The following is a 26,999-nucleotide window of genomic DNA, read 5'->3' as shown; positions in this document are numbered from 1 at the left end:
ATTATATCGATAAAACTTCATAGGTTGATTGCTTTTGGTCAAGAGATGATCCCTGTTGATTCAGTGTCGATATGTTCAAACTCTAGTTTAATTAAAATGAGTCACATTGAGACTGAAACTGGTTTCTGTTTTCAACATTGAGAATGTTTTGGTCAAGGGCTGTCGAACTTAAAAGGTGTGTGTCTATGGGCGCTTTATGGCCCTTGTTGTTTTTAGAGGTCAGTGGATCCAAGTAACCTTGTGACTAAAATCAGTTTCTGATCAGTGGCTGTAGAAAATCGCCATTGTACTTAACATCGCTATTGCCGATTGTCAGTAGATGACCTCTGTTGTTTTGAAGGGCCAGGTGAAAGGTCGTTAATCAGGTTTTGCTCATGTGACGGATTTGTTCCAACATCTGATCATTTACACCTATTTATGTTTACTTAGTGCTTGATACATGTTATGTTTCTACAGGAGCATTTTCGTATCCTGTTTACACAACCAAGGTACATTTGTTTAAGCGTAAGTATAAATTTGATAACATACTTTTCCTAAGAAATAGTATGAATGCAAAAGAACAATGGTATTATCCCGTAAAAGGTTTGCACTGAAAGCTACAAAGACGAAATTCAGTAGAAATGCAAGTTTGTAGATTTACTATTACCTCCCTTTTTCTATCTTAGTTGCGCAACGTAGATGAAGTAGAAAATTTGCCTTTTGGTTCTGTTAAAATATGAGCTGATTGTGAACATGCGTCTCTTTATTGTATAGAATTACGATTTTTTTTTTGAATTTTGAAACACAGACACTGAATAAAGTTACTTTATACCCTTGAAAACCCATCATCATGGCAATTTGTCTTTTTGACTCATGGATTTTTATCCACCTTGACCTGTAGGAACCCTGCACATAACCTTTCCGATAAGTGCACAAGGTGGCAGCTTACGTGTTAAATTGGTTTCGTCCCTGATATTAAAGATGTCCAGATGATACCCCAAATGGACAAAGCATTTTAACGTCACAAAGCATTTTCACCAGATATGTCTGCTTTGTCAACGCATATGGAAATTATTCAGCACTAATAAAAGGAATTGGTATAGTAAAACTTTACGGGAAATATCAATCTGGAGGTTTTACGAAAGTCTGGTTTTTGCCTCTTTTTCTCATTGTTGTCAACATAGAAAGAATGTGTTAACTTTAATTAAACAACAGAGTCCAGCAGTTGTCAAGTATACTGCAGTTAATTACGCGAAAATAAAGGTAAGCTTCTCAACAATTAACATATGAGCAACAAATTAAAGCTCTTGTACGACAAACAAGGTATCTAGTTATAGATTCTTATCTGTGTTTATTTTAGCTCCTTGTACACCCCTTTAAATATTGGGTACTTGGCAATGGAGCTACCAGTCCTATGGTTTTCACGTCTTTGGTGTGACGCAGCCTATATAGGAATGAACCCCAGACTACCCGCACTCAAAACGGACGCTACCATTGAGCTACTGCAAAGCCCCCAAAGGGGGCCGAGAGTGCAGTATGAAGAAACTATCTCTGAATGCTGGCTCACGTCTTCGATTTTAACGAAACTTGCATAACGTTGGATATATTTACAGTTTGAACTCGGCATCTCGAATTCTAATGCACCAAGTGCTTTACTTCGAGATAACTGGATCTCGACTTTAAAATGATTCTTGCTACAGGTAGTTTTCGCTTAATCACATTTAAAGATGATAATTGAGCCGTGCCATGAGAAAACCAACATAGTGGCTTTGCGACCAGCATGGATACAGACCAGCCTGCGCAACCGCGCAGTCTGGTCAGGATCCATGCTGTTCGCTTTCAAAGCCGATTGCAATTAAAGAAACCGTTAGCGAACAGCATGGATCCTGACTGATCCCAAAGCCACTATGTTGGTTTTCTCATGGCACGGCTCATATATACATTTGATATCTATTTTGAGAATCTTAAGCAATTTGAAACGCAGTTAGTAATTTATGTTTCCCAATACATGATCACGCCTTAATTATAGTCAACATTGACAAGTAAATAATGAACCAACACAGTGCGTTTGCGACCAGTCTGGTCAGGATCCATGCTATTCGCTAACGGTTTCTCTAATTGCAATAGGATTTGAAAGCGAATAGCATGGTCCTGACCAGACTGCGCGGATGCGCAGGCTTGTCTGGATCCATGCTGGTCGCAAACGCACTATGTTGGTTTTGTCATGGTGCGGCTCATATATTTTATACATTATATACAATATTATAAGAAATTCGATTGAATTCAAAGTTTAACCCAGTTCCACACAATCGAATGAAATTTGACGGACTTTGATTTTTTCTCGAGATAATCGGGTTAAATGGGTTTGGGATACCGAGTTTTAACTACACATGAAGAATTTCCTTTCAAGTGATATTGTGATAATGATCTTCCTGATACAATGGTCTGTATACTTTTATTATTTGCAGACAAAGTGAAATTTTACGAAGTAAGTTCAGTACATTAGTGATTAGTCTTTCTCATAAAAATGCAAATATCTCCATAATTGCTGAAACTGATGGGAATAAATGAATACTTCATTAAAAATCAAGCAGAAGAATATATCAAAATTGCCGTAGAACAGATGAGAAAAGACCCTTAAATAACAACTGATGAAAAGTTAAACTTTGATAAGCATATACTAGTAGAACAATTTATAGAAACTTGGTTCTTTTTATATATGAAGAGGAAAATGTTTTTCGCTTTCTCGCTCGTAAGACCTAACATTGAATATGGGTCTCCAATATGACCTCCAAGACGTAAGAACAGAAACAATCAATTGGAAAATGTTGAAAGAAGGGCAACAAAAAGGGTTACCGTAGAACAAAATTTGGACATAATTCATTTTATGCACTTACATGCTTAGGCATTGGATAATATCCCCGTAACCGTACAAAAAGACATGAAAATGAAGCAACATTTTGGAGGTAACCCTATATGCCTAAACGCATTACTTCATTTTACACAATATTCATAGTTAGAAGGAACTGTGTCACATATTACTGTTAGCCTTTCTCAAAATTTTGGAAGGGACCAGATCTTTTATTCCCTTTAACGACATACCTTTTTGCAATTATAAAATCTATGACCAATTTTGTCATTTTTATCTATTTAGAGAATTTAAAGACCTTTTAGAAAAGGTATACCTTTATACTATATATTTCCTAAATATAATAAAAAGGAATCAAAAGTTTTAAGAATTTAGCAAATAAAATTTCATGAAGCGCATTAAAGTTTCGATAATACAATGATAAGTAAGGTTATTTTTATCCATTGAATTACACATATAGGTACGTAGCTACTTAAATTATCCGAGTGTATGCAATCAATTGAATCAAATAAGAATGTGTCTCATTTTCATTGTTTAAAATACTTAACTTATATTTCATATTGCTGAGAAATTCACTTCTTTACAAATTGTAATGTATTCTTCAAAGTTTATCAGGTAAGTGATAGTATAACCTTTTCTCGCGGCCTTTAGACTCATCGTCTAGCAGTTTATTGCATTCACACTTAATTAATATACATTTCTTATGCCTCTTTGAAACGACGGCCTTCGAATGCACAAATGTGCCACTAGGACTTGATTGAATAACCTTATTGTAAACCTTAGTGTGATTGAAAGACGTTAGACAAATTTCAACATTAGCACGTCTTCCAACAAAGACAGGAGTAAAAGTTGTCTTGTGGAAAAATTAAATCCCACTGCAGCTTTTTTTAATTCTTTGGTTATAACACTCTTTGTCTCTTCGCTCCTAGGAAAGAGTTTCCTATGAGTTACTTTGGCCTATGTATAACTTCGTCCACACTACCATTCTTTCATCAATAGCATTTTAAGCACTTCTAATAGTAGAGTAAAAGCTGAAATTATCATACAGAAAAGAAAGAAAGAACGAACCTAAAATTTGTGAACTGCAATTGACGCGCGCTTTCCTTGGCCGCATGCAATGTACGGTAAAATACACGTATATCAATATCTTACATAATGACGACGTGACATATGTAAACTGAGAGTTCGTGGCTTCAGTAAGATCAAAATATTCCTCGAAATTTTATATATCTTTATGCCATTGTTAGAGAACTATAGGCCTTGAGAGTCAAACTTAAAGGTTACTGAAAAATAAAACACACTTTTGAAACAATACTGCATACTCCCCAAACGTCAATATAATCAATATGTTTAAAAAAGAAACTATAGGTTAGATTACAAGTAAAAAAGTTCAACATCTATGGAAGGAAACATCGAAAGAAATGCAAAAATTGGGTCTGTAAATAATTGTTCCACATTTGTCTACTGTGTTAATATAAATCACACAAATTGAAAAACAAACTCATGGTTTGATTGTTCTTAATTTTCCATTTAAAATGGTACGAGCCTTATACCACATTGACGGAATTTATACTAAAGATGCCAGGGGACATAATCCAAGGAAGCCGATTGGTAGTCTGGTTCCCGTCGTACGGAACGCTAGTGCCGTAGGGGCAGATAACCAGACAAGCCGATTGGTTCCACTATTTTTTGCGTGTCTATTGTCAACAATAGTGTTCATAGTGGAACAAATCATTTCACATGTGACCAACATGGCTCCGATCGAAGGCCGCAACGAGTCGTCAATTTTTGAAGGTTGGGAAAAATGGCAAATAGCTCTTGCGGTTGGAGCACCTGTTTGCCTAGGACTTGCGGGACTTTGGTACTACAACAGAGTGAAAAATTCGAAACCATCTGGTGACGACTCGTCGAAAACGAAACCACCTGCCAAAGAAAAGGTCAAAACTTCAGATTCTTCCAAACTGACATCTGGATCACAAAAGGAAAATGAAAATAAGGTGAAAATAAGCTTTGTGATTTTATATTATAACTGAATGATGAAATTGTGTAGTGCAGGACAAATTCTTCGAAAGCAAGTCGTCCAGTTGCTACTTTCAGTTTTACTTGCAAACTAATTCGGACAATCGTGATTTTTTATTTAATACTAAACAGGCTGGTATCATTGCCCGATCGGGCTTATGACACAAAAAGTAATATTTCTTGAAAAATAATGAAGATATTTCTTTCAACCTTGGTCCATTTGTTAAGCATAACAAATGATACAAATTAGAATAAAAATAACTTGGTTGCCTTCAGTTTTGGTAGAATTATTTCCCCTTTTCAGATTTTTATGACGCATAATCTTTGAAGTCCAAAAAACAATGTTCTAATGCTACGTTTAAAACAAAAAAAGGGTTTTTATGGCTTTCTAATGCTCTAAATTATTGCGCTAGTACATGAATGTAAGCATTTTACTCTGCTTTCACTTACAACATTATAGAAAAATGTTAGTCCTAAAAAAATTGCTCATACATCTGCACTAGAAACAAAGTATTTACCCTAAATATATAGAATAAAGGTATTGGCGCACAAGTTTGGAGCATTAGAAAGCCATTGAACCCTTTTCTGTTTTAAACATTGCATTAAAACATAATATTTTTGGACTTAAAAAATTATGCATCATAAAAATCTGAAAAAGGGAAGTAATTCTAACTAAACTGAAGGCAACAAAGTTATTTCTATCTTGATAAGCATTATATGTAATGCTAAATAAATGGACCAAGTTTGAAAGAAATATCTTCATTATTTGTCCAGAAATATTACGTTTTGTGTCATAAGCCCGATCGGGCAATGTTACCAGCCTGCTAAACCGTGATGCACGATGTTACGATGACGAAAACACATTGGTACGATGATGAAACATTGCGACAGCATGGATCCAGATCAGCCTGATGGTACGATGGTGAAAAACGCAATGGCACGATGATGAAATCATGATGGTGCGATGGTATGATGGTGAAATGTCGATGTGATATCGCGTTTTAATCATCGTACCATCATGTTGTCACCATCACACCATTGTGCCATCGCAGTTTCACCATCGTGTTTTCATCATCGTACCATCGCGTTTTCACCATCATGCCATCCAATTTTCACCATCATGCCATCTCATTATCACCATCGTGCCATCGCGTTTTCACCATCATACCATCATTGTTTCATCATTGCACCATCGTGTTTTCCTCATCGTGCATCGCGTTTTTTTTTAGGATTCAATAAAAAGTCACGATTGTCCAAACGGAACACCGTAGAAATAATTATTTTTCTTATCCATGGGCCATATCTCCACTCGCGTCAAACAAAGAAAAGACAAAAATAGTGGAGGAAATTTCCAATGAAATTGTCATTGCTGCTGCTGTCATCCTGGTTCAAGCCCTTGCCCAGGGGTGGCTCTGGATATTTCTAAGCTGTCGCCAACACTTTCGCCATTTGGCAAAAGTTGGAGCCAAAGAGGAGCCACTGGAGCCAACATTGGTGCCAGTGCCAAGAGATTTTACCTGAATTATAAACTACAAGAACGAAAACAAATACTAAAATTCAACTTCATTTATTTCAGTTCAATTTCAAAACTACAAAAGTAACAAAACAAATAGAATAAAAAGCAAAGTTTAAAGAACATTTTAGTAAAACGAGTGTCTTACAAATTTTTTTAATCATTTCTAAATAAAGTACAAACTGCGCTATAAAAAAAAGTCCCCTTTAAATTTTCATCCGAAATTTTCGCGTCCGAAACTCGTAAATTGATCAGGTGTACGATCGAACGCCGTGGAAGTTTTCGTGCATGTTTCGATTCTTTTGCTTTAAAAATAACCGATTCTTGCATCAACTTGTTCAGATTTATAGTTTTACTCGATTTATTTATTAATTTTTCGAAAACAAAACCAAACTTCTCGATATTTTTACAAATTACATGTATTTATACGGCTGTTCAGACGTCCGCGGAATTGGTTCCCGGGCAATTCATTTATAGAAATTGGCCGTGATTGAAATAAATTTGGAGGCAATTTTATAATAAAATAAAGAAATAACGTAAGACTGATACATTAAGATCATGCTGAAGAAGGTTTTAGTCTGCACTCGATAAAATTATCGGCTTTTCACGCCGATTGAAAATTTTTAAAATGGCGGCGGCTTGCAATATTGATAAATAACGCTACGATTGGTTGAAGTTTGACAGGCAAGTAGGCGGAGTTAACCAGGGATTTATCGATAATTGACATCGGTTTTCGGATACGCCCGCAGGCGATAATTAACTTCACAGCGACTAGGTAGGATGATCCTTGGTGTCATTAAAAAAATGTCTCGGCCCGATCTTTGCTTTGTTGTCGCCAGAAACTTTCGCCAACTGATCCAAATTAGCGCCAGAATTTGTAAATCGGCGCATTTGGCGCCATTGGCGACCGACAGCGCGACCCCTGCTTGCCTGACTGCACATTTTTTTCACCCAGTTACATTTGTTTCCCAACATGGGACCTTTCAGATAATATTCACCTATTTCTCTGACCCATTAAAAATTTTAGAACAAATTTCATATAGTAGGGGGAATATCTCGTATATGACTTGATTAATATCACATATTGAAAAGCTGCAAAGCGAGCTTTAAGGACTCTGATATTTTTCTCAAAATTTGATACAACTACTCAAAAGAAAAAGTGAAAATTTGGGAGGAACCAAAAAAAAAGTGAAAATTTAGTGTTATAATACCTAGGAGTGAATATGGTACATTGAAATATTACTAGGGAGCTAATGTCACGGTAATGTCATTTGCTATTGGCTGCATTTACTATTTATTTCTAAAATTTATCTTTAAAAAGAATGTAATCAATTTTTGCTACTAACTGGAAACCTCTCGTGTAGGACTTTTGAATGATAAATAATTTTGAGCAATTGGATTATGTTCTGTCTTCACTGAAGAGAAAACACTTCCTTACCACCAGTTGCACCTTGTTAGCTTCCGGCGAAAGTTTGAAAATCCATCACTAAGTGCGAAAGTATACTAGCGTTACTGTAAAGCTATTCAAGCTGACGACTACAAAGGGAGAATTTTTGTAGGCATTTGGTAAGCTCAGTTGGTAGGGCCCTCTCCCTGTAAGCAAGGGATCCTGGGTTTGAAACGCAGACTGCACATTTTTCTTACCCTATGATAGCTTAAAGCTATCCTGCCATGGTATCTCACCATTTTAGTTTGATTTATTATATATTTGGTCAAAAAGCACATTCAACCTACAGGACTGTTACTAAGATGCAAGTTCCACTCCCATGGAGCTGGTTTCTACTCTTAGATTTGCCGAGCCCTGTTACCATTACTTAAACCAGCTCTGTGGCGGTGTAGGCAATACAAACAAGATGTAGGACAGCTCATGAACCCAAGCGAATTTCTCTATTTGAAAGGCCAGGGCCTCTTCTCAATTTCCTGATGGAAAGCCCAAGAGGTATGATTCTATGGAGTAGAGAGGAGAATTGGGCTGACATTTGGTCTTGAAAAAAAAACCCAGCTGATTGACAGTCCTGATTATTGATTTTCAAGTAATTTTAAACAGTGATAAAATAAGCCCTTTTTGTGAAATGTTTGTGGTTCATTCTTTCAGGATACACCACTTGGAAAAGCTATAGAGTTCAAGAATTCTGGAAATAAAAACTTCAAACAAGGGAAGTATGACGAGGCAATAAAATGTTACACACAAGCACTAGAAGTATGCCCAGCTGAACATACAACAGAAATCTCAACATTCTATGCAAACAGAGCAGCGGCTTATGAAAAATTGGTTTGTATCATTCTAGTATATTTATATGTGTGTTATTTTGATCAATGCATGTACCTGTCCTTTGGTCTAAGTCCCAGTCTACCTGGGTTTCAAAACAGAAACTTCAGAATAAAAACCCAGCATATTCTCAATCTGTATATATCTCTTGCACCCCTGGAGGGAAATACGAGCAAAGTTCAGCAAACCCTCGAAAAATACCCAGATCTATAGGAATATGAATAGCCATAGATCACAAACACATACCCTTGTAAGGTGTAATTTGTAAGAAAGACGGTGATCATGGGTGCATATGGGAAGTAAAATTGATTAGAACAGATAGAAAGGAGTAAATAATGGAGTTAGCTTGTAATTGTATATATTTCAGAAAAATCCAAAGCTGGTATTAGAAAACTGCACAGAAGCAATTAAATTGAATGGTAAATACACAAAAGCTTTGAGTCGAAGAGCAAATGCCGCAGAACAACTTGGAGATTTACAGCTATCTCTGGAAGGTAATACAGATACTGTTTCTTTACATAATATATTGCTACAGATGATTATATTTATTTCCTATATATTTCATTTCTGTCCATTAGTAAATTTTTTGTACAAAATTTGGCATGAACAGTTCAAATACCAGTAAATGTTTTGAGACATTCTAAAGTGTAGCAGGTTCTTGAATTGTGAACAGAGTAATAAGGTATACAAAAAAAAACCTAGTTGTATATGCTGATTGGAATGTCTGACTCTCTGGTTACTGTTACAGTGGCTGTGTTAGAATTACCCTTGGCCTGCCCTCTTAGCTCAATTAGAAGAGAGCAGATCTAAGGATCATGGGGTCGTGAGTTCGATCCCCAGGCAGGGCATAATATGTTCGCTGTGACGACTTGATAAAAGACATTGTGTCTGAAATCTTTTGTCCTCCACCTCTGATTCATGTGGGGAATTGGCAGTTACTTGTGGAGAACAGGTTTGCACTGGTACAGAGCTCAGGAACGCTTGTCAGGTTAACTGCCTGCCGTTACATAACTGAAATACTCTTGAAAAACGACGTTAAACCCAAAACAAACAAAGACTTGCCATTGAGCGGGATATTCTCATCTGCTTATCAATGTTCATTACATACTTAGGATGTATAAGAATATTGGTGTGCATTCCATCTTTGACAAGAGTAGCTGTGATAAAGTAATGTGTACCTGAGCGCATCCAAAATTATATTTACAGATGTTACAGCAGTGTGTATATTAGAAGGGTTCCAGAATCAATCAACACTGCAAATGGCAGACAGGGTATTGAAAAACCTCGGTAAAACCAAGGCAAAGGAGGCTTTAAAGGTATACCCAAATAAATGATATGTTGTCATATACCCTTCCCCCACCCCTTTTTAATATTGTAAAATATATTCTTGATAACTTAAAAAATATGCTTCTGTTTGAGTATTACAACCAATTGAGTTCTTTGTTATCCTTTCTTAAACTTCCTTAATGGTATGCACTTAGGATATGGCATTGTTTGATTTTATTTGAGGGAAATTTTATGTGTTTCATTGTGTACATTGAGAGCATATAATTACATAAGACTTAACATATTTATACACCAGGTCCTGAAAGGACATATTACTTAATGGCAAAGGCCATTCTGTATGTCTATCTGTTAGCAATTTTGTTTCTGCTCGATAACTAATAATTTTGAATCAGTGATCCTCAAACATAAAATGAATGGTGCTTATGGGCATTGGGTCAAAGGTCAAGGTCACATTGTTTATCTTGAGAACCCATTTACCTACTCCCCGCGAACTTGGCAGTCACGTTGCACTTGTGCTGTGGATGATCCCTATTTATTTTGAGGTCAATGGTCAAGATTACAGTAACTGTCAGTTTAAAAAGCATTTCTGCTCAGTGCTTGAGAATCTCCTGAGCTATGATCCCCTAATTTAGCCGGTGCATTGCCGATGGAGAGTGCATGACCCAAATTAATTTTGAGGTCATATGGTTAATTTCAAGTAAGGTAATGTGTCAAATACTGTTTCCATGTCTTAAGAGTCTCCTTTTCTCAAGTCAGCAGCATGGCAGGCACATTGTCCATGGACAGTGAATGACCCCTTTTATTTTAAGATCAGTGGGTCAAAGGTCACAGTGACTGTTATTACAAAAATATTTTCCACTATCCTGAGAATGCCTTGATCTACAATCCTCGCACTTGTCAGGTAGATTATCCATGGGCAGAGAGGTCATGTTCTTACTGACTGTTAGTACAAAAAAACTGTTCTTTCGCATTGCGAGTGGGCATTACATGATGATCCATTGATTTTGTAGTCAGATGTCACGGTTAAAATGGCTGCTAGTACAAAAACCTTTTTATGCCCCCGAAGGGAGGCATATTAGTTTTCAACTGTCCGTCCGTTAGTTCGTTCGTTCGTTTGTTAGTCACAACGTTAACTTTTTGCATGAAGGCACTTTACTCGCGAACCACTTCACCCAGGACCTTCAAACTTCACATGCTGATAGTACTTATTGAGTACACCACCCCTACTGACTTCGGGGTCACCAGGTCAAAGGTCAAGGTCACAGGGGCCAACGTTATATTCTTGCATGAAGGCACTTTACTTGCGAACCACTTCACCCAGGACCTTCAAACTTCACATGCTGACAGTACTTATTGAGTACACCACCCCTACTGACTTCAGGGTCACCAGGTCAAAGGTCAAGGTGCTGCGGGGGGCATTTGTCACCATTAGTGACAGCTCTTGTTTTCACTCAGTAGTTTGAAAATTACTTGACCTTTGGCCCTCAAATTTGGTAGGCACTTTGCTAATAGGCAGTAAATGATCCCTACTGATTTGAGGTCAGTAGGTCTTGAGTTAAGATTTCAATGACTTTTAGTTAAAAAAGCACATTCACTATGGACTCCCTCTTGATTTTGAGGTGTTTTAGTCAAAGCTAATGGTCATGCGAAATGATCAGATGGACATGGTATTAGATCATGCTTGTCAAACACAGTGCTTTAAATGTATTATACTCTGTACAGTAGTTTCAGGTTGAAATGATTTATTCTAATTTGCCAAAAAATATTAATGAATAATCTGTATACTAAATCAGAATTATAAAAGTAAATCTGATTAACCTTTAGCCTGCTGGAGGTAAGTGATTCTGCCTTTGCAACAGTGCATACCATGATCAGCCTGAAAGTCTGTGCAGGTTGATCATGGTCTGCACTGTTCGCTATTCAGTCAGTAAATTTTCAGTGCACACCCCTTTGAATAATAAATGGTAATGCCCAAATGGAATGGTGGACCGGTCCATTCTAGAAATTTGGCAGGCTAAAGGTTAATAAAAGACAAGTAGTCAGCAGGTAATATTTTACATTATTCTTGAAGTTTCTTTATGTCAATTTTGCATTTGTTTAGAACAAGAAAACAGGGATGCCGTCCAAACACTTCTTGAAGTCGTATTTTGCCTCTTTCACAAAAGATCCTGTCCAGGAAATCTTCAAGAAAAACAAGGAAGAGAAACAGTCTAATTTACCAGGTAGTATACCACTAATAATAATGATGGCATGGCATAAAACGTAAAAAGTCATTTAAGGTTTGTTATGATAATTATTAATGATGCATTAGTATTTTTGAAATGATCAGTGTCTTAACATTGTTTATCATCTGATTTACAATGGTTCAGAGTTCAAATGTGCAGGAATTGAACTATATCCAAGTAACTGAACCATGACCCATCAGGGTTTTTTTTACCAGAAGGGGAAGGGGCCCAGGCCTGTGATTTAGGGAAAAAAAATAGCTCAGTATTTGGGCAAAGGGGAATTAAAAACCTGATGTAAAGTCAATTTTTGGGGAAAACTGCATGATTTAAAAGAAATTTTCTGAGGGTTAGTAGTTAGGCCAAGAGCAATAACTCTCGATGTGCATTTTGTCAGAATTGAAGCTCATTTTTAACTTAAAAATTTTGGTCCACTTTTCTTGAATGCGTAAGAGCTGTAGCTTTGAAAATGTACAAATGTTTATTATCAGAAGGCCAAGAACCGTAACTCTTCTTGCATGTATACTGCCTAATTTCAAGCATGAGCTTTCTTGTTCAAATAATACAGTCCAAAGACTTAAATGTTAAGTTATACATTTTCCCCACAGAACAATCAGATGAAGAAGTGAAGATACTGAATGTGCCAGATTTAGGTGGTGCTGGGGACCAGCCAGGTGTTTCTGTTGTGAACGGGGAATCAGATTCATCAGACAGGTATCATTTTAAGTCGCTTCGTTTTAGTGAATTTTTTTTCATCTGATTTACCACGGTTCTTAGACTAGATGTGCAAGAATTGAATCAGGAAGGTGTTAGCCAGGGTGATTAAATATCCAAGTATATGAACGATGAACCTTGGTAAATCAGGTTATAAAACTGCAAGAAGGTCTTAGATATTTTCATTTGTACATGCTCATTGAAATAATAAGATAAAAATTATGCTGAACTTCTTTTATCTGAATAGTAATGATTGGACATCAAGTGGAATTTTGAACATAATGTTCACTCGCTGGTCTATGTGACAGTTGTGTATTGCAGATTTTATTGCTGTTGTTTTCCTTCTGTGTTTAATAGACAACCAAATCAAGCTATGTTAAAATTTGAAATGGAACAATGAAAATTTTGATAAATCAGCAAGACCTGTAAAATTGGACCAATATCTTGTTTATGCTTTCATATGATAGCTTGCTTTGTAGTTGGAATGCTTCTGTTTTCTTCCATTATAGTAGTTTTAGAAAAGCTTGTGAGAAATTGGAGGCTGGAGAATATGAAGAAATCATTCCATTGTGTAGACAAGAAATAAGTGTTTCTCCACCCACCCATCACTGTCAGCTGGCCCTTTTGCTGCGTGGAACCATGTTCTGTCTAACTGCGCAGTCAGATCAAGCATTCATGGACTTAGATCAACTTTTGAATGCTGAAAATTTAGATAAAAAGGTACAAACATTTTGTAGTAGAAAACATTGTTCGGATGCTGTTGACTATTGTATGATCCATTTAATACAGCGTTTGAAATTTTTAAAATTCAAAATTGAAGTTCTTGCTGTATTTTACGTGTACTGTTGTCCCAGTTTTCATGTGTTAGTCAATTATAGCACATTTCCCAACAAAATGTAATAATGGCAAATTGTTGTCTTTAAGGGATGGTTGACTGATCAGGTTTTGATAGGGTAATTGATTTGTGCTCAACTTAAACAACTGAACAATTAGGTTTATTTGTGTTAATCTTAATACATGTTAGATTTTAGATGTTAGAGGTATTTGTAAAATTAGATTTTCCTGTCCTGGTTGCCCAACCAAGATGGTATGAATTTAATAAAACATACTTTGCTTAAGGAATGCTCTGAATGTAAGAACTAGTATTTATATTCACTATAGATTTTGTAAGGAAAGAAAAAAACATGTATTTTCATAAAAACAACATGGTGTGATTATACCAATGATGGTCCTTTCCACAAGATTTTATGCAGAATCTAACATCATTAAGAAAAGTCATGAACAAAATGGTGTTTTCTTAAAATTCTTTTGAAACTAGACACCATAAAATCTTAACTAAATATATGTATGTGAAATTATTTAAAGTTGGAAACTTAAGAATTCATGCCTAACAAAATAGCTGCTGTAGCTGAAGCAAGTTGATTTTTTTTGCTCACTATTTATTCCTGTAAATATTAGCACTGATGTTTTCAATGTTTTTACAGATTAAAGTTAACGCATTGATAAAGCGAGGTAGTTTGTTTATAACAAAGGAGCAACAGACTGATGGACTGGCTGACTTTGCTCATGCTGTGCGAATAGACCCAAATAATTCTGATATTTATCATCACAGAGGACATGTAAGAATACATTTTGAATATGATATTTTTCATGTGTAACATAAACAAGAAATGTGCGGATGGGTAAATGCTTGTCAAAGCTATTTCTATAGGGGAGATGATAAACCATCAGTTTCATGGTTGTGTGTTTGACCACTTTAGAAGGCAGTTATTAAATGCTGGTATAGATGGCAGTGATCATTTAGCCAAGAAGGGAGAGCAGAAAAGTCGCGATCAAGTCTAAGGGCAAGACTTACTTGGGACAATAAACTGCTGACTTTTCTTTTTGCTCTGTTAAATTAAGGCAGATTGTGATTAAACTTGGCATCAAAGTGCATCCTGTAGCTGCATTGACTTCTGTAATTTTGCATTAAACAGAGTCATGGTATATTGAATATTTGCCATTCTGAAGTCATTTCAGACTTTAAAATGTTAATGAATATGGGCCCAGGAGTTTGTGTCCAAGAAGGTGAAATAACGGATTGTTAGGATAATGTAAAATTACAAATCAGGAGTTTGGTTTCTAGGCAAGGTGAATGCTTTCTTCACATACATATGAATAAAGTAATGCTGTCCGTGTCTGATTTATGTGGAAAGGCTGTTCTTTACTTGCTGTAAGCAAGTTTTGTTTGTTCAGAATACCAGTAAGTCTGTTTACTGACCATAGGTTCATCTAAAACACTGTTGTATAAATACATACATATGTAAATATATGAATTTAAGGTAATGTGTGTGTTTTATGAATTTTTCAGCAAAATATTCAGCTGGATAGGCTAGAAGATGCAATAAAAGACTTTGAATGCAGCATTTCCTTAAACCCCGATTTTCCTAATTCATACATACAGAAATCATATGCAGGTAGGATAATATTGATTCATTATTTTTATACGCCAGTCTCTGAAAAAGCGGGACATATTATGTGAATACCCCTGGCGGCACGTGGTCGGCATCCAAAGCATGTTCGCTCTCTTTAAGTCGAACAGTTTTCATTCGATCTTCACCAAACTTGATGACAATTTTTGTTGGCATAATATTTCGGCCAAGTTCGATAGCCGGTCATATCGCCCCAGGCACTCTTGGATTATGGCCCTTGAATTAATCGGAAAAGAAAAAACAGAATTAAGCCTTGTCCGCTCTCCAAGTCAAACAGTTTTCATCCGATCTTCACCAAACTTGCTGACAATGTTTGTGGGCATAATATCTTGGCCAAGTTGGATAACCACCCAAATCGCCCCAGGCACTCTTGGATTATGGCCCTTGAATTAGACCAAGTTCAATGACAGGCGTATTTTATGACAGTCTGGAACTCTTGTCTTAAGATGTTAATCACATAGCTACCCTTACCCTTCTACAATGAACTTGTCCATCTTTCAATTTGGACAGTACCATTACAGATGAAAGGGGTGCTTACCAAAAAGATACTGACTGAATAGCGAACAGGGTAGATCATGATCAGATTACACGGATGTGCAGGCTGATCATGATCTACACTGGTCGCAAAAAACAGAATCAGTTGTGTCCAGCATGATAAGGTTTAAGAAGGGCAAAAAGGCCTCATCATGAAGATGACTTAAATCTGCCAGCATAGAATTAACTTGGACATGTTTACTCAAATCTTATTGTCCTTCGTAACTTGTGAGGGACAAGGTGGTACTGGCATGGCATCCAGAAAAATGTTTTCTAACCACCCTCTCAGATAAATTGAAATTCATGTACTGTTGTGCCCATTTGAATTAGATGCAGAAATAGATTTCCTGTTTAATGTCCAGTAAGAAATTAAAGCAAAAAGTTATATGGTTGGTTTTATTGTACCGTAGCCACAAACAATTTCAAACCAACATATCCTCATTGTGAAAAAGAACTTCATTATTCTAATGCAAGGACAGATTTTAAAATTTCAGAAAAATATGACTATTTAGTCAAGTGTTAATCAGAAAATAGGGAGTGACATGTTGAATGATGTTGTTTTACAGAACATAGACGTGCAGCTGCGGAGCAGAGCACAGGGAAATTAGAAAAAGCCATCAAATCTTACGAGGAAACACTAAAAAGATTCCCACAAAATGCTGATGGTCATGCTTTGTATGCACAGGTAACATTTACAGTTATATAAGGGTTTGCTTATATCAAACTTGCAGTTATTTGTTGAAGATATTTTCCTGACAGAACATTTTCTTCTTACTCCCTTGCAAAGTGGCTACTGTTCTGGTGTTAAAAGCTGTTATCAAGATGAGAGAATTCTTTCAATAACTTATTAGTTGACAGAAATTGGTTTCTTTGCAATGCGTTAAGTGGCATGACAAATTTTGGTTATTAAAGGGAGTTACTATAAAGTTATTTGACTTTGTTGCCAATTTTTTGGGGTTTTGGCTTTTGTTAGGACATAAATTGGTGGGTTTCAAATTTCAGAGATTTTGTAAGTTGGAATTTTTTATGACCAGTGGGATGGATGCAGCTGTTGAATTTTCAAAAGTATTAATGTTGACCGCTGTAATTAACCCTTACCCTGCTAAATTTCTGAAATGGACTGGTCCATCATTCAGTTTGGGCAATACCATTTAATATTCAAAGGGGTGTTCAATTAAAATTTACTGACCGAATAGCGAACAGTGCAGACCATGATCAGACTGCACGGATGTGCAGGCTGATCTTGGTCTGCACTGGTCGCAAAGGCAGAATCACTTGTTGACAGCAGGCTAAGGGTTAAAGTTGCTAAATTTGGTTTATTTATTGTGTGATTATTTCATTATAGGCATTATGTGACCTTGGAAGGTTTGATGATGCTGATAATGAATTTGAAACAGCAATTAAACTAGAACCAGACAATGCTAATACTTTAGTACATAGAGCGTAAGTACCTTTCATTTTTTGTTCTAAATAACATTCGAACATGATTCAGTTCATTTGTCTCTTGAACAAAGAAAGAAATCAAAAGTTATATATTCTGTAAAAAAAGAATGGTAGACATATAGACCAACAAGAGAACGTTATGATGTTGTTATTAAAGATACCTCAAATGAGAGCGGTTGAGTGGAATGTTACACCCTTGGCAAGTAACTACATATGTGATTGAAGTACTCCCTATAAACAGTCATCCTGTATCTCATTCATGTCTACGTTATGATATTCAAGTGAGGCAGCACTATAAAGTTGGGCATTATGCTGACTTCTAAAAGTAGACACCATCATTGACATGACTGAAAAATTGTTCTAAACGATGCTTAACCTAGACACACACCCATTCTTTAGAAGAGGTTGGTTTAGATTGTCTGTTATATATATCGAAAATACTGTAACAGTTAGACAAACTCTAGAATCAAAGTTTTCCTATCTGCATGAACCTGTGTTTTGCTATTTGTATTATTTAAGTCATGTAAACTGAAGAGTGAATGAATATGAATCTACTGCCATACATGTATATGATACATGTTTATATGTTACAGGTTGTTAAAGTTACAATGGAAACAAAACATAGAGGAACCTGTAGCATTAATTAAACAAGCAATAGATTTAGATGACAAGTGTGAATATGCTTATGAAATCTTGGGAACTATTGAAGTACAGAGGTAAGTGATGATGGTATAATTGAAAGTTTATAGGTAGATTTAGAAATACCTGTGAGAATAATGATTTAGAAAACGAGGTCCTGTTTTATGAAAGTCCTTAGTTTTTACAAATAGAAAGTCCCTTTGTGAATTGAGCAAGCCACTCTAATGTGAGCAAGACAGTTTAGCATAAACAAGCCAGTCTTACAGTGGGAGCAAGCCACTCTAGTGTGAGTGAGCCAGTCTAGCAGCATGAGCCAGCCAGTGTAGTATGAGCAAGCCAGTCAGCTGGCTTCCTTTGTGTGGCACCTTATGTCTTCCTAGGATCTCTGTTATTAAAGCAAAGAGCAAATACTACTAAATTGGCAAGGATTTGTTTTTGTTTAAAAGAAATTCACTCTAAACAACAGCCTTTTCCTGTCAGATGTCAGTCTCTCTTAATGAGGATTGCATTGTACCTAATTTTGTAAAATGTTAACATGTGATAAGCGACTCTTACGCTGTTATTTGTTGTTTCATTAGAGGCGACATGGTAAATGCAGTGAAACTGTTTGAGAAAGCGATAGAGTTGTGTCGAACCGAGACAGAGATGTCACACCTGTTCTCGCTCCTCCATGCTGCCAAGGCACAACTAAAAGCGGCACAAACACTTGGAATACCTCTACCAGCTAATTTTTCACCTATATAACTATGGAAACAAAGAGAGTACTGATTGCTTTCTCTAGATGCAGAGTTGTGTGAATATGGTTATTAGTAGTGGTAAAAGTGTTTGTTGTGATAGATAGCAGGGGATTGAATATTTTCCTAACAACTGGGAAATTTTTGTTGAAAAAAATACATACTTGATGAGCTGTATTGTTGCACACTGTATTCAAGACTATATACATGTAAGCTATACTGACTGTGATAGAGATAGGTATATTTACGGATCACAAGTTACACAGGTGTGGTATCAATGTTGTGTAACAAATCCCATTTGTTTAGCACTCATTTGTTATACACGTATGTAGAAATAATGCAGTGTATAAACTTTGTAGCAAAATTGAAACTTAGTCTGAGGTTTTAAGATATGAGCTGTGCCATGGGAAAACCAACATAGTGGCTTTGCAACCAGCATGGATCCAGACCAGCCTGCGCATCTGCGCAGTCTGGTCAAGATCCATGCTGTTCACTAATGGTTTCTCTAATTGCAGCAGGCTTTAAAAGCGAACAGCATCCGCGCAGTCTTGTCTGGATCCATGCTGGTCGCAAACCCGCTATGTTGGTTTTCTCATGGCACAGCTCATATATGTTTTGTGGCCTTTTTGTTTGTTACTGATGTGTCAAGCTTAGAACTGAGATGCTATTTTTGTTTCTTAGAATTTATACTAGTATTTTAAAGTAGATGTTGTTTGCAAAACATTATGAGTTTGTTCCACTTTGAAATCTATTGTAAATAGATGATTATATATGAGAGAACAAAACAACATTGGACCATTTCATTAGGCTGTAAATATAAGATTTTACACCAAAATGATGTACAATTTATTAAACATTTGTCAGTGTAGAAATTGTAGCGTGTTTTTATGAGGTGAAACTGAACTGTATAGTGATGAATGAATGTTTTAAAGTTCGTAAATTTTCGTAAAAGTTTATGATTTCATGCTAGATTAAGCTAGTTTTGTGAAATGTATGGATTGGAAGAAAATCTATGTGAAATATATAGAGCTTGATAATCTAGTTTTATAGCTGTAACTTAGAAAAACACAACTTCTCAAGTTTTGTTAAAAAGTATTTTGGTATTTATAAAAATGCTTTTTCACAAATGTCCTATCTGAGTAAGTATAAGAATGTTGCATACTGCAACCCCCTTTTGTTGACAATTGCACTGTTCATCATAACTTACTTTATTGACATTACATTTTCATAAATACATTGTTGAAATTAATAAAATGAACAATTTTGTAAACCTGAATGGCCTGCTACATTTAAACCCAATGTTGCTTGTAAAAACTTGTAAATCTACATGCTTTAAATGACGTTAGATTTATATTTAACAAATATGTTTAGACCTTGATGGGAAGTTGTAACGTTCTGGATTTTGAAACCACAGACAGAATGTGTGGAACTTTAAAATTACATTTCGTCTTGAAAGCTTGACATTTAATCAATTAATATTTATGTCATCTTAACTGACTGGTCTGGTATTGGGTGTACTTACGTTCTCCTTGTTTTATTATGCCCCCCTTCGAAGAAGGAAGGTTATATTGTTTTGCAGATGTTCGTAGGTCGGTCTGTCAGATGGTATGTAGACCAATCCGTTTCCAGATGATAACTCAAGAATGCTTAGGCCTAGGATCATGAAAGTTGGTAGGGAGGTTGGTCATAACCAGCAGATGACCCCTATTGATTTTGAGATCTGTAGGTCAAAGGTTAAGGTCACAGTGACCCGGAACAGTTAAAACGGTTTCCGGATGATAATTTATCACATTCAAGAACGCTTGGGCCTAAGATCATGAAAGTTGATAGGGAGGTTGGTCATAGCAAGCAAATGACCCCATTGATTTTGAAGTCAGTAGTTCAAAGGTCAAGGTCACAGTGACCCTGAACAGTTAAACAGTTTCCAGATGATAACTCAAGAACACTTGGGCCTAAGATCATGATGAAAGTTGACAGGGAGGTTAATCATGACCAGCAGATGATCCTTATTGATTTTGAGGTCCGTAGGTCAAAGGTCAATGTCACAATGACCCGGAACAGTTCCAGATGATAACTCGGATCATGAAAGTTGATAGGGAGGATGGTCATGACCAGCAGATGACCCCTACTGATTTTGAGGTCAATAGGTCAAAGGTCAAGGTCACATTGACCCAGAGCAGTAGCACTTTTGTGTACAGTGACCAAATAATTTCTGATCCTTGTGCAATTACTGAATGCATCAAAAGGGGGGAGGGGGGGGGGGGGGGGGGGGGGGGGGGGGGTGAGCGCATTTCGTGTTCTGCGAGCTCTTGTAATACAATTATATTGCTCTATACATAAACACATAAAACAAAATGAATTTTACTTGGAATATATGCATGTAAAGAAAGAGAAATTTATTTTTATTTATTTGAACCTTATTTTGCTAGGTTTTATTGGCAGTAATATTAAAGGTAAAAAATGCTTTTAGAGAATGAAATGTATTATTTTGTGAAACGATGAAGTGAGTATTGAAAGCTTATTTTTATCTCGATTTAGTAGAGCAAAGGAGGCAATTATCGACCCCTTAAAACCATAATCTATCGTACATATTCTTACTTTCACTTTCGGAGACAAAGTGACACATATATTTGAGACAAACTATCATTGGTCGATTTCAACCAATGAAAACACTTGTTACATTACAGAATAAGGTATGGTCTAATATTCTGTCTTGTGACATGTGTCTGCCATTATCGACCCACTTCTGCTATTATCGACCCCCTAGTTGTTTTTTTTTTTAAACTTTGAAAACACTGAAAATCAAGCATAATATTATTATTAACTTAATATTAAGTTAATTTTTATTTGTCCTTTATTGTCATAATTGCAATTTGAAATTACGCAACTGAGCATATAAACAAAGCATAACTTTACTACGATTTCATGGAAAATATTATTTCATGTGTGTTTTTTTTTTATTTATAAATTTGGTCTTTCATACTATCACAGTTTCATATTTGGTCTTTTGACTGACAAATTGTAAATGTTAGATAATAGTTATTTGTAATATAACATTAGCCACACACAAGAGATAAATAATTCAAACATTCAAACAAAGTTGATTATCCATTATTATCTACAGCCTTTACAACATATTTTAGCATTCAATTTTTATACATTTAAAATTAACTTTTTTTAAGTCCTCTGGAGTCAACAAGTGAAGTTCTGGTTGCTTTGTACATTTAATAAGCCACCATCCTGGGCATTCATCACAGCCTTTTCACTCATTTGGCTTCCCATTAGACTGACCACACCCCTGACATTGGTCTAAGCTGTCTGCACTGTCCATCATCATTTTGTCCATCAGAGGAATCGTCAAAATCGTCATAACTGTCACTATCATCATAAATGATAGAAACATCAGACTATGACGAACTTTCAGAGACTCTGCGCTGTTTTTCTTTTTATTTTAGGAGATTTTTAATCCTTGTGATCAACTAAAATGTGCATTCATAACTTTATCATGAGTCATCACAGAACATTAGGGTTTCTAACTGACCAATCAGAGAGCTGCATTTTAGAGTACCTGCCAGTTTCCACTTTGGTATAACAAAGTATATTTACAATGAACATAATAGTGACTTTAGAAATAAATATCACACTATTTTAAAAATAAAATCAAGATTTGTCACTGCACATGCTTCAGATGATGCTACAAACAACAAAACTTTGAAGTTTCATTGAAATGTTATATTGATTTAATACCTTTATTTTAGTTAAAAGTTTGAGATTTTACACTGAGAGTCTATGATAAAGTCCGAGTAAAATGTAATCAATACCCAAGTGAAATAAGTATCATTCCACAATGTTTTGGACATGTTAAAGTTATGAATTAAGTGCTTTTCTCAAAGCAACAAGAAATTATATAAATTTAATAAATTGGGGGTCGATAATAGCAGAAGGTCATATTTTCAATCTGCTATTATCGACCCCCACATAATCTTTCCAGAAGTTGCAAGAGACTACAAAAATGGCTGATAGAAATGAGTTCTATATGTGTATAGTAGGATTAAATACAAAATTAAACTGATTCGATCCATAAAAACGGTAAATTTGATTTAACAGAAAGATACCTACCTTAACGGACTATGTAGTGGTTGGCACTGAAATTTATCTCATGCAGTCACACTGTATGTAAACATACAAAATGGCGCATGAAGAAAATTTGTGACGTAAAAATGACAGTGAATGACATGATCACATGATTTCTAGTAGTAAATGTGATTAAGTATCAATTAAGGGTGGGGGGTCGATAATAGAAGAGGGTCGATATTAGACTCCTTTGCTCTAGTAGGACCAAGATTATAGCAATGAGTTGGAAACCAGTCTCTTGCTTGAGTTTTGTTTTCAAGACTGAGCTCAGAATAAACCAGTCAGATGCTAGAGGCTTGAGACTGGTTTACACTCTCAGTTTTATAACCTTGCTTCCAGACTAAGATTTATTTACTGTCTGCTAGTACATTATATCTGTTTATTATATACCTATATAAATTCTGTCAAAAATACGACTTGTATTTTACAAGTAAATACAAACAGGCAGAAAAAAATCCATATTGTACCTTTTGTATTGTAAGTTACCGGACTACTTTCATTTAATATGCATGAACTGACACAGTTCTATAAATAGCGCACACAGAAACTACATTGGTTCTGTTTTAACATTGATAAACTGTTAAAACATTGAAGATTTTGTTCGATAACAAAATGACAAATGAAAAAGGTGGTAGTGCATAATAAAAGGGTCATTATAACAGTTGCTAGATCCGGGATTTTATATTCAGTTCTCTTGGATTTTGCTAGGTCGGATCACACTTGGCGCTTGCGCACCACATGTTATCTGACCTGGCAAAACTCAATCGAGCCGAATACAGCATCCCAGATCAAGCTACTGTTATGATAACTCTATTATATCTGATAGTACAGTTACTCTTCCTAGTTAAAAGTAAATGTTGTAAAAGAGTATGTTTAACCATTGAATTCTTTATTAATGATTCAAGAAGTACTGAGTGTTATCAGTGTTCTTGCATATCTTTTGTTGCTGTATGTGTTTATACGTGCTGAATTGTTCAGTAAGTTATGCCAATACTTTGTTATTGAATAATAAAACAGACATGTGTAAAACTGACATTTGTTTTATGGCGTTTTTTTTCTCATTGAAAGGTCCACTTTATTGTAGTACTTTTCTGTTTCTTTCTCCTTTGCTGTAACTCAGTGATTGCAGCAGGTATGCAAATTTTGATTCCATACCTCATGTTTTTATTTCGATGTAAATGAGATATGAAACCAAAATTTGTAGTCCTGTTTGGCACCATATAACCTATACTGTGTTGGTGCCCCGTAAAACCCAAATAAATAAATAAATAAACTTTCTCCTTTAAAACCTTTCTTTCTCCTTTAAAACCTTTACCCTGCTAAATTTCTAAAATGGACTGATCCATCATTCAATTTAGGCAGTACCACTTATTGCTCAAAGGGGTGATCACTGAAAAATTATCGACTGAATTGCAAACAGTGCAGACCAGATGTGCAGGCTGTTCATGGTTTGTGCTGATCACAAAGGCAGAATCATTTGCTGCCAGCAGGCTAAAGGTTAAACTTGGTCTAGGAAGATGAATCATTGTGTATAGGAACCATGCTTCTACAGCAGAATGGTAATGAGTTGCACAGTGGTTTGATTATAATTGGAATCAAGCTGAAGTTAATTTAACATTGTGGGGAAAATTTTAATAAGAGACAATACTGTACTAATGTCCACGTTTTCTTCACTGACACTGACGTTTTCTTCACTGACACAAAGGGCATTGTGCTGCATACATGTATATGTGAAATGAGAAACATTGATGCTTTTACTCCCCACCCCATCTGTTGTTGTCTGTTAACACTAAGTTTTAACAATTTGGAAATGGTATTTCTTGGTTAAACCTCATTTCTTGAGTTGTAGGACAATTGCCCCCTCCCCCCAGCCCACCATTATGGACATTTGACCCCCAACCCCAGATATTTTTGTCCTGTGTGCCAGTAGATATAACTTTGTTGGGTTTTTTTATCAAAACTACTCTAAAAGACAATAATCAGTCTCCAAAAAAGGTCAATATGTTAATTGCATTCAGATGTAAAGGTAAACAATTGCTTACTACAGAGTAACAAAAGTAGTTGTAACAATATTATAATTTTTAGCTCGCCTGAACTTTGTTCAGGGTGAGGTATTGGTGAAGGTGGATGGTCTGTCTTCCATCATCCTGTGTCAACATTTTTACTTAAACATCTCCTCTGAAACTACTGGTCAGATTTACACCAAACTTGGTCAGTAGCATTCTGGCATGGATATCTGTCTAATTTGTTCAAACCTTGACCCCTTTTAGGGGCAGCCAGAGCTAAAAATTGAAAAAACTTTGAAAGACTTTTCATGAACTGCTTGATGGATCTTTATCAAACTTGGTCTGTAGAATCGTCTCAAGGTCCGCTTTAAAAAAATTCAACTTGGGGCACTTGGCCCCTTTTACGGGCGGCAAGAGCTAGAAATAGAAATACTGTTAAACAACTTCTTCTGATGAGCCGCAGGATGGATCTTCATCAAACTTTGTCAGTGGCATCATTATAAGGTCCGCACCGAAGTTTGTTCAAATGGGAGCAGTCGGCCCCTATTGTGGGCCACTAGGGCTAGAAATAAAAACACTTTCAACTGATTTTTTTCTCATGAACTGCTTTATGGATCTTCATTAAACATGGTCTGTAGCATTATTATAAGGTCCTCTGAAAAGTTTGGTCAAATGGGGGCATGTGGCCTCTGAACAGAGCTAAAAATAGAAAAAAACATTAAACTGCAAGATGGATTTTCATCAAACTTGGTCTCTAGCATCATTTTAAGGACCTCCCTAATTTGTTCAAATAGGAGCAGTTGGCCTCTTGTAGGGGCCGCCACAGCTAAAAATAGAAATACCTGTAATCAACTTCTCTTGAATCCCTTGATTTCATGAGACTTTGTAGCATTATCATAAGGTCCTCTAATCATTTTGTTCAAATAGTGGCAATTTGCCCCTTTTAGAACTGAAAATAGAAATGCCTTTAACAATTTCTTCTCATGAACAGATTGATGGGTCTTCATCAAACTTGGTCTGTAATATAATTTTAAGTGCCTCTCACACATTTATTCAAATGGAGATGCTTTGCCCTTTTAGGGGCCACCAGAGCTAAAAATAGAAATGCCTTTAAATGACTTTTTCTCATGGACCGCTAGATGGATCTTCATCAAACTTGATTTTTGGCATCATTATAATGTCCTTTACTAACTGTTCAATGGGGGGCACTTGGCTCCTTTTAAGGGCTGCTTTAGCTAAAAATAGAAATACCTTCTCCTGAAATGCTTGATGGATCTTCATCAAACTTTGTCTACAGCATCATCATAAGGTCCTCTACCAAAGTTGTTCAAACTGGGCCACTTGACTCCTTTTAGGGGACCACTATAGCTAAAAATAGAAACAACTGTATTTGGCCTCTTCTTATGAAACAATGGATGGATCTTCATCAAACTTGATGTGTAGCATCATTGTTAGATGTCCTGCTAATTTTATTCAAATAGGGACACTTGACCCCATGTAGGAGCCACTAGAGCTGAAATAGAAGTAGGTTTAATGACTTTTTCTTGTGAACTGCTTTATGGATCTTCATCAAACGTTTTTGTAGCATCCCTTTAAGGTCATCTCCCAGATTTGTTCAAGAGAGGGTGTTTGGCCTTTAGGGGCCACTAGAGTTTAAAATGAAAAAAAACCCAAAAAAACTTTAAAGGGAATTCCTATAGTTTTTTATGCGCATCTTTCTGCGCAGCCGACACTTTCTATGGAAAACTGAACTGAAGTCAACATTTGTTGAAACATGTTACAGACAATCTTAAATATGAGGAATTTTGAATGAAATAACATTTTTGATAAGTTATATCAGTAATCAAATGTTGATACTGGTTTATGTTGTATTGACAAGTATCATGCCTGACAGGTATCTTGCTATTTTTGTGGTTGTGTTTTCACATCGCATTTTAGTACAAAAGCAGTGTTGTTCATATAATGTAAGATAATTGACTTAGTACTGATAAGACAATATCACCTTTCAGATTATTTAGTATTCAATTATAGAAAGAATAAAGAATTTTTAAAACTTTTTTTTTAACTTTTAGCAGACATACATGTAATCAATTTGGCCAGGTTCGTGCCATTTCCGTCCGAACAGGTGTTGTATTCTAGCGGTCTTAACATAAAATTTAGCCTGGT

At 35.9% G+C, this 26,999-nt stretch overlaps 1 protein-coding gene across 2 annotated transcripts; it reads left to right on the top strand.

Moving 5' to 3' along the window:
- The first annotated feature begins 4,572 nt into the window (after positions 1-4,572).
- Positions 4,573-23,860, top strand: LOC123561842 (mitochondrial import receptor subunit TOM70-like). 2 transcript variants are annotated; one of them, XR_008372714.1, is made up of 14 exons: positions 4,573-4,845; positions 8,476-8,652; positions 9,017-9,143; positions 9,856-9,965; positions 12,038-12,158; positions 12,767-12,872; positions 13,382-13,592; positions 14,357-14,491; positions 15,223-15,328; positions 16,444-16,562; positions 17,223-17,320; positions 17,914-18,036; positions 18,538-20,372; positions 20,980-23,860. XR_008372714.1 is itself a non-coding variant. In XM_045354488.2 (13 exons), exons 1-13 carry the CDS (start codon positions 4,600-4,602, stop codon positions 18,701-18,703), a joined length of 1,845 nt encoding a protein of 614 aa, XP_045210423.2. In that variant the 5' UTR covers positions 4,573-4,599; the 3' UTR covers positions 18,704-20,959. The 2 variants fall into 2 exon arrangements, 1 of the variants encoding a protein (XP_045210423.2); XM_045354488.2 differs by lacking the exon at positions 20,980-23,860 and having other exon boundaries at positions 18,538-20,959.
- Positions 23,861-26,999: the final 3,139 nt, after the last annotated feature.

The sequence above is a fragment of the Mercenaria mercenaria genome, chromosome 10 (genome assembly GCF_021730395.1).
Source record: "Mercenaria mercenaria strain notata chromosome 10, MADL_Memer_1, whole genome shotgun sequence".
Classification (NCBI taxonomy): Eukaryota; Metazoa; Mollusca; class Bivalvia; order Venerida; family Veneridae; genus Mercenaria; species Mercenaria mercenaria.
The sequence above is the reverse complement of the archived record's forward strand: the minus strand, read 5'-3'. Positions and strand labels throughout refer to the sequence as shown.

What these genes read in the sequence shown, in the direction of transcription:
- LOC123561842 (XM_045354488.2), top strand. Translation starts at nt 4,600, where the DNA reads ATGGCTCCGATCGAAGGCCGCAACGAGTCGTCAATTTTTGAAGGTTGG. An exon ending in GAATCAGATTCATCAGACAG is followed by an intron (nt 12,873 to 13,381) that starts GTATCATTTTAA and finishes CTTCCATTATAG; the next exon opens with TAGTTTTAGAAAAGCTTGTG. An exon ending in AATACTTTAGTACATAGAGC is followed by an intron (nt 17,321 to 17,913) that starts GTAAGTACCTTT and finishes TATATGTTACAG; the next exon opens with GTTGTTAAAGTTACAATGGA.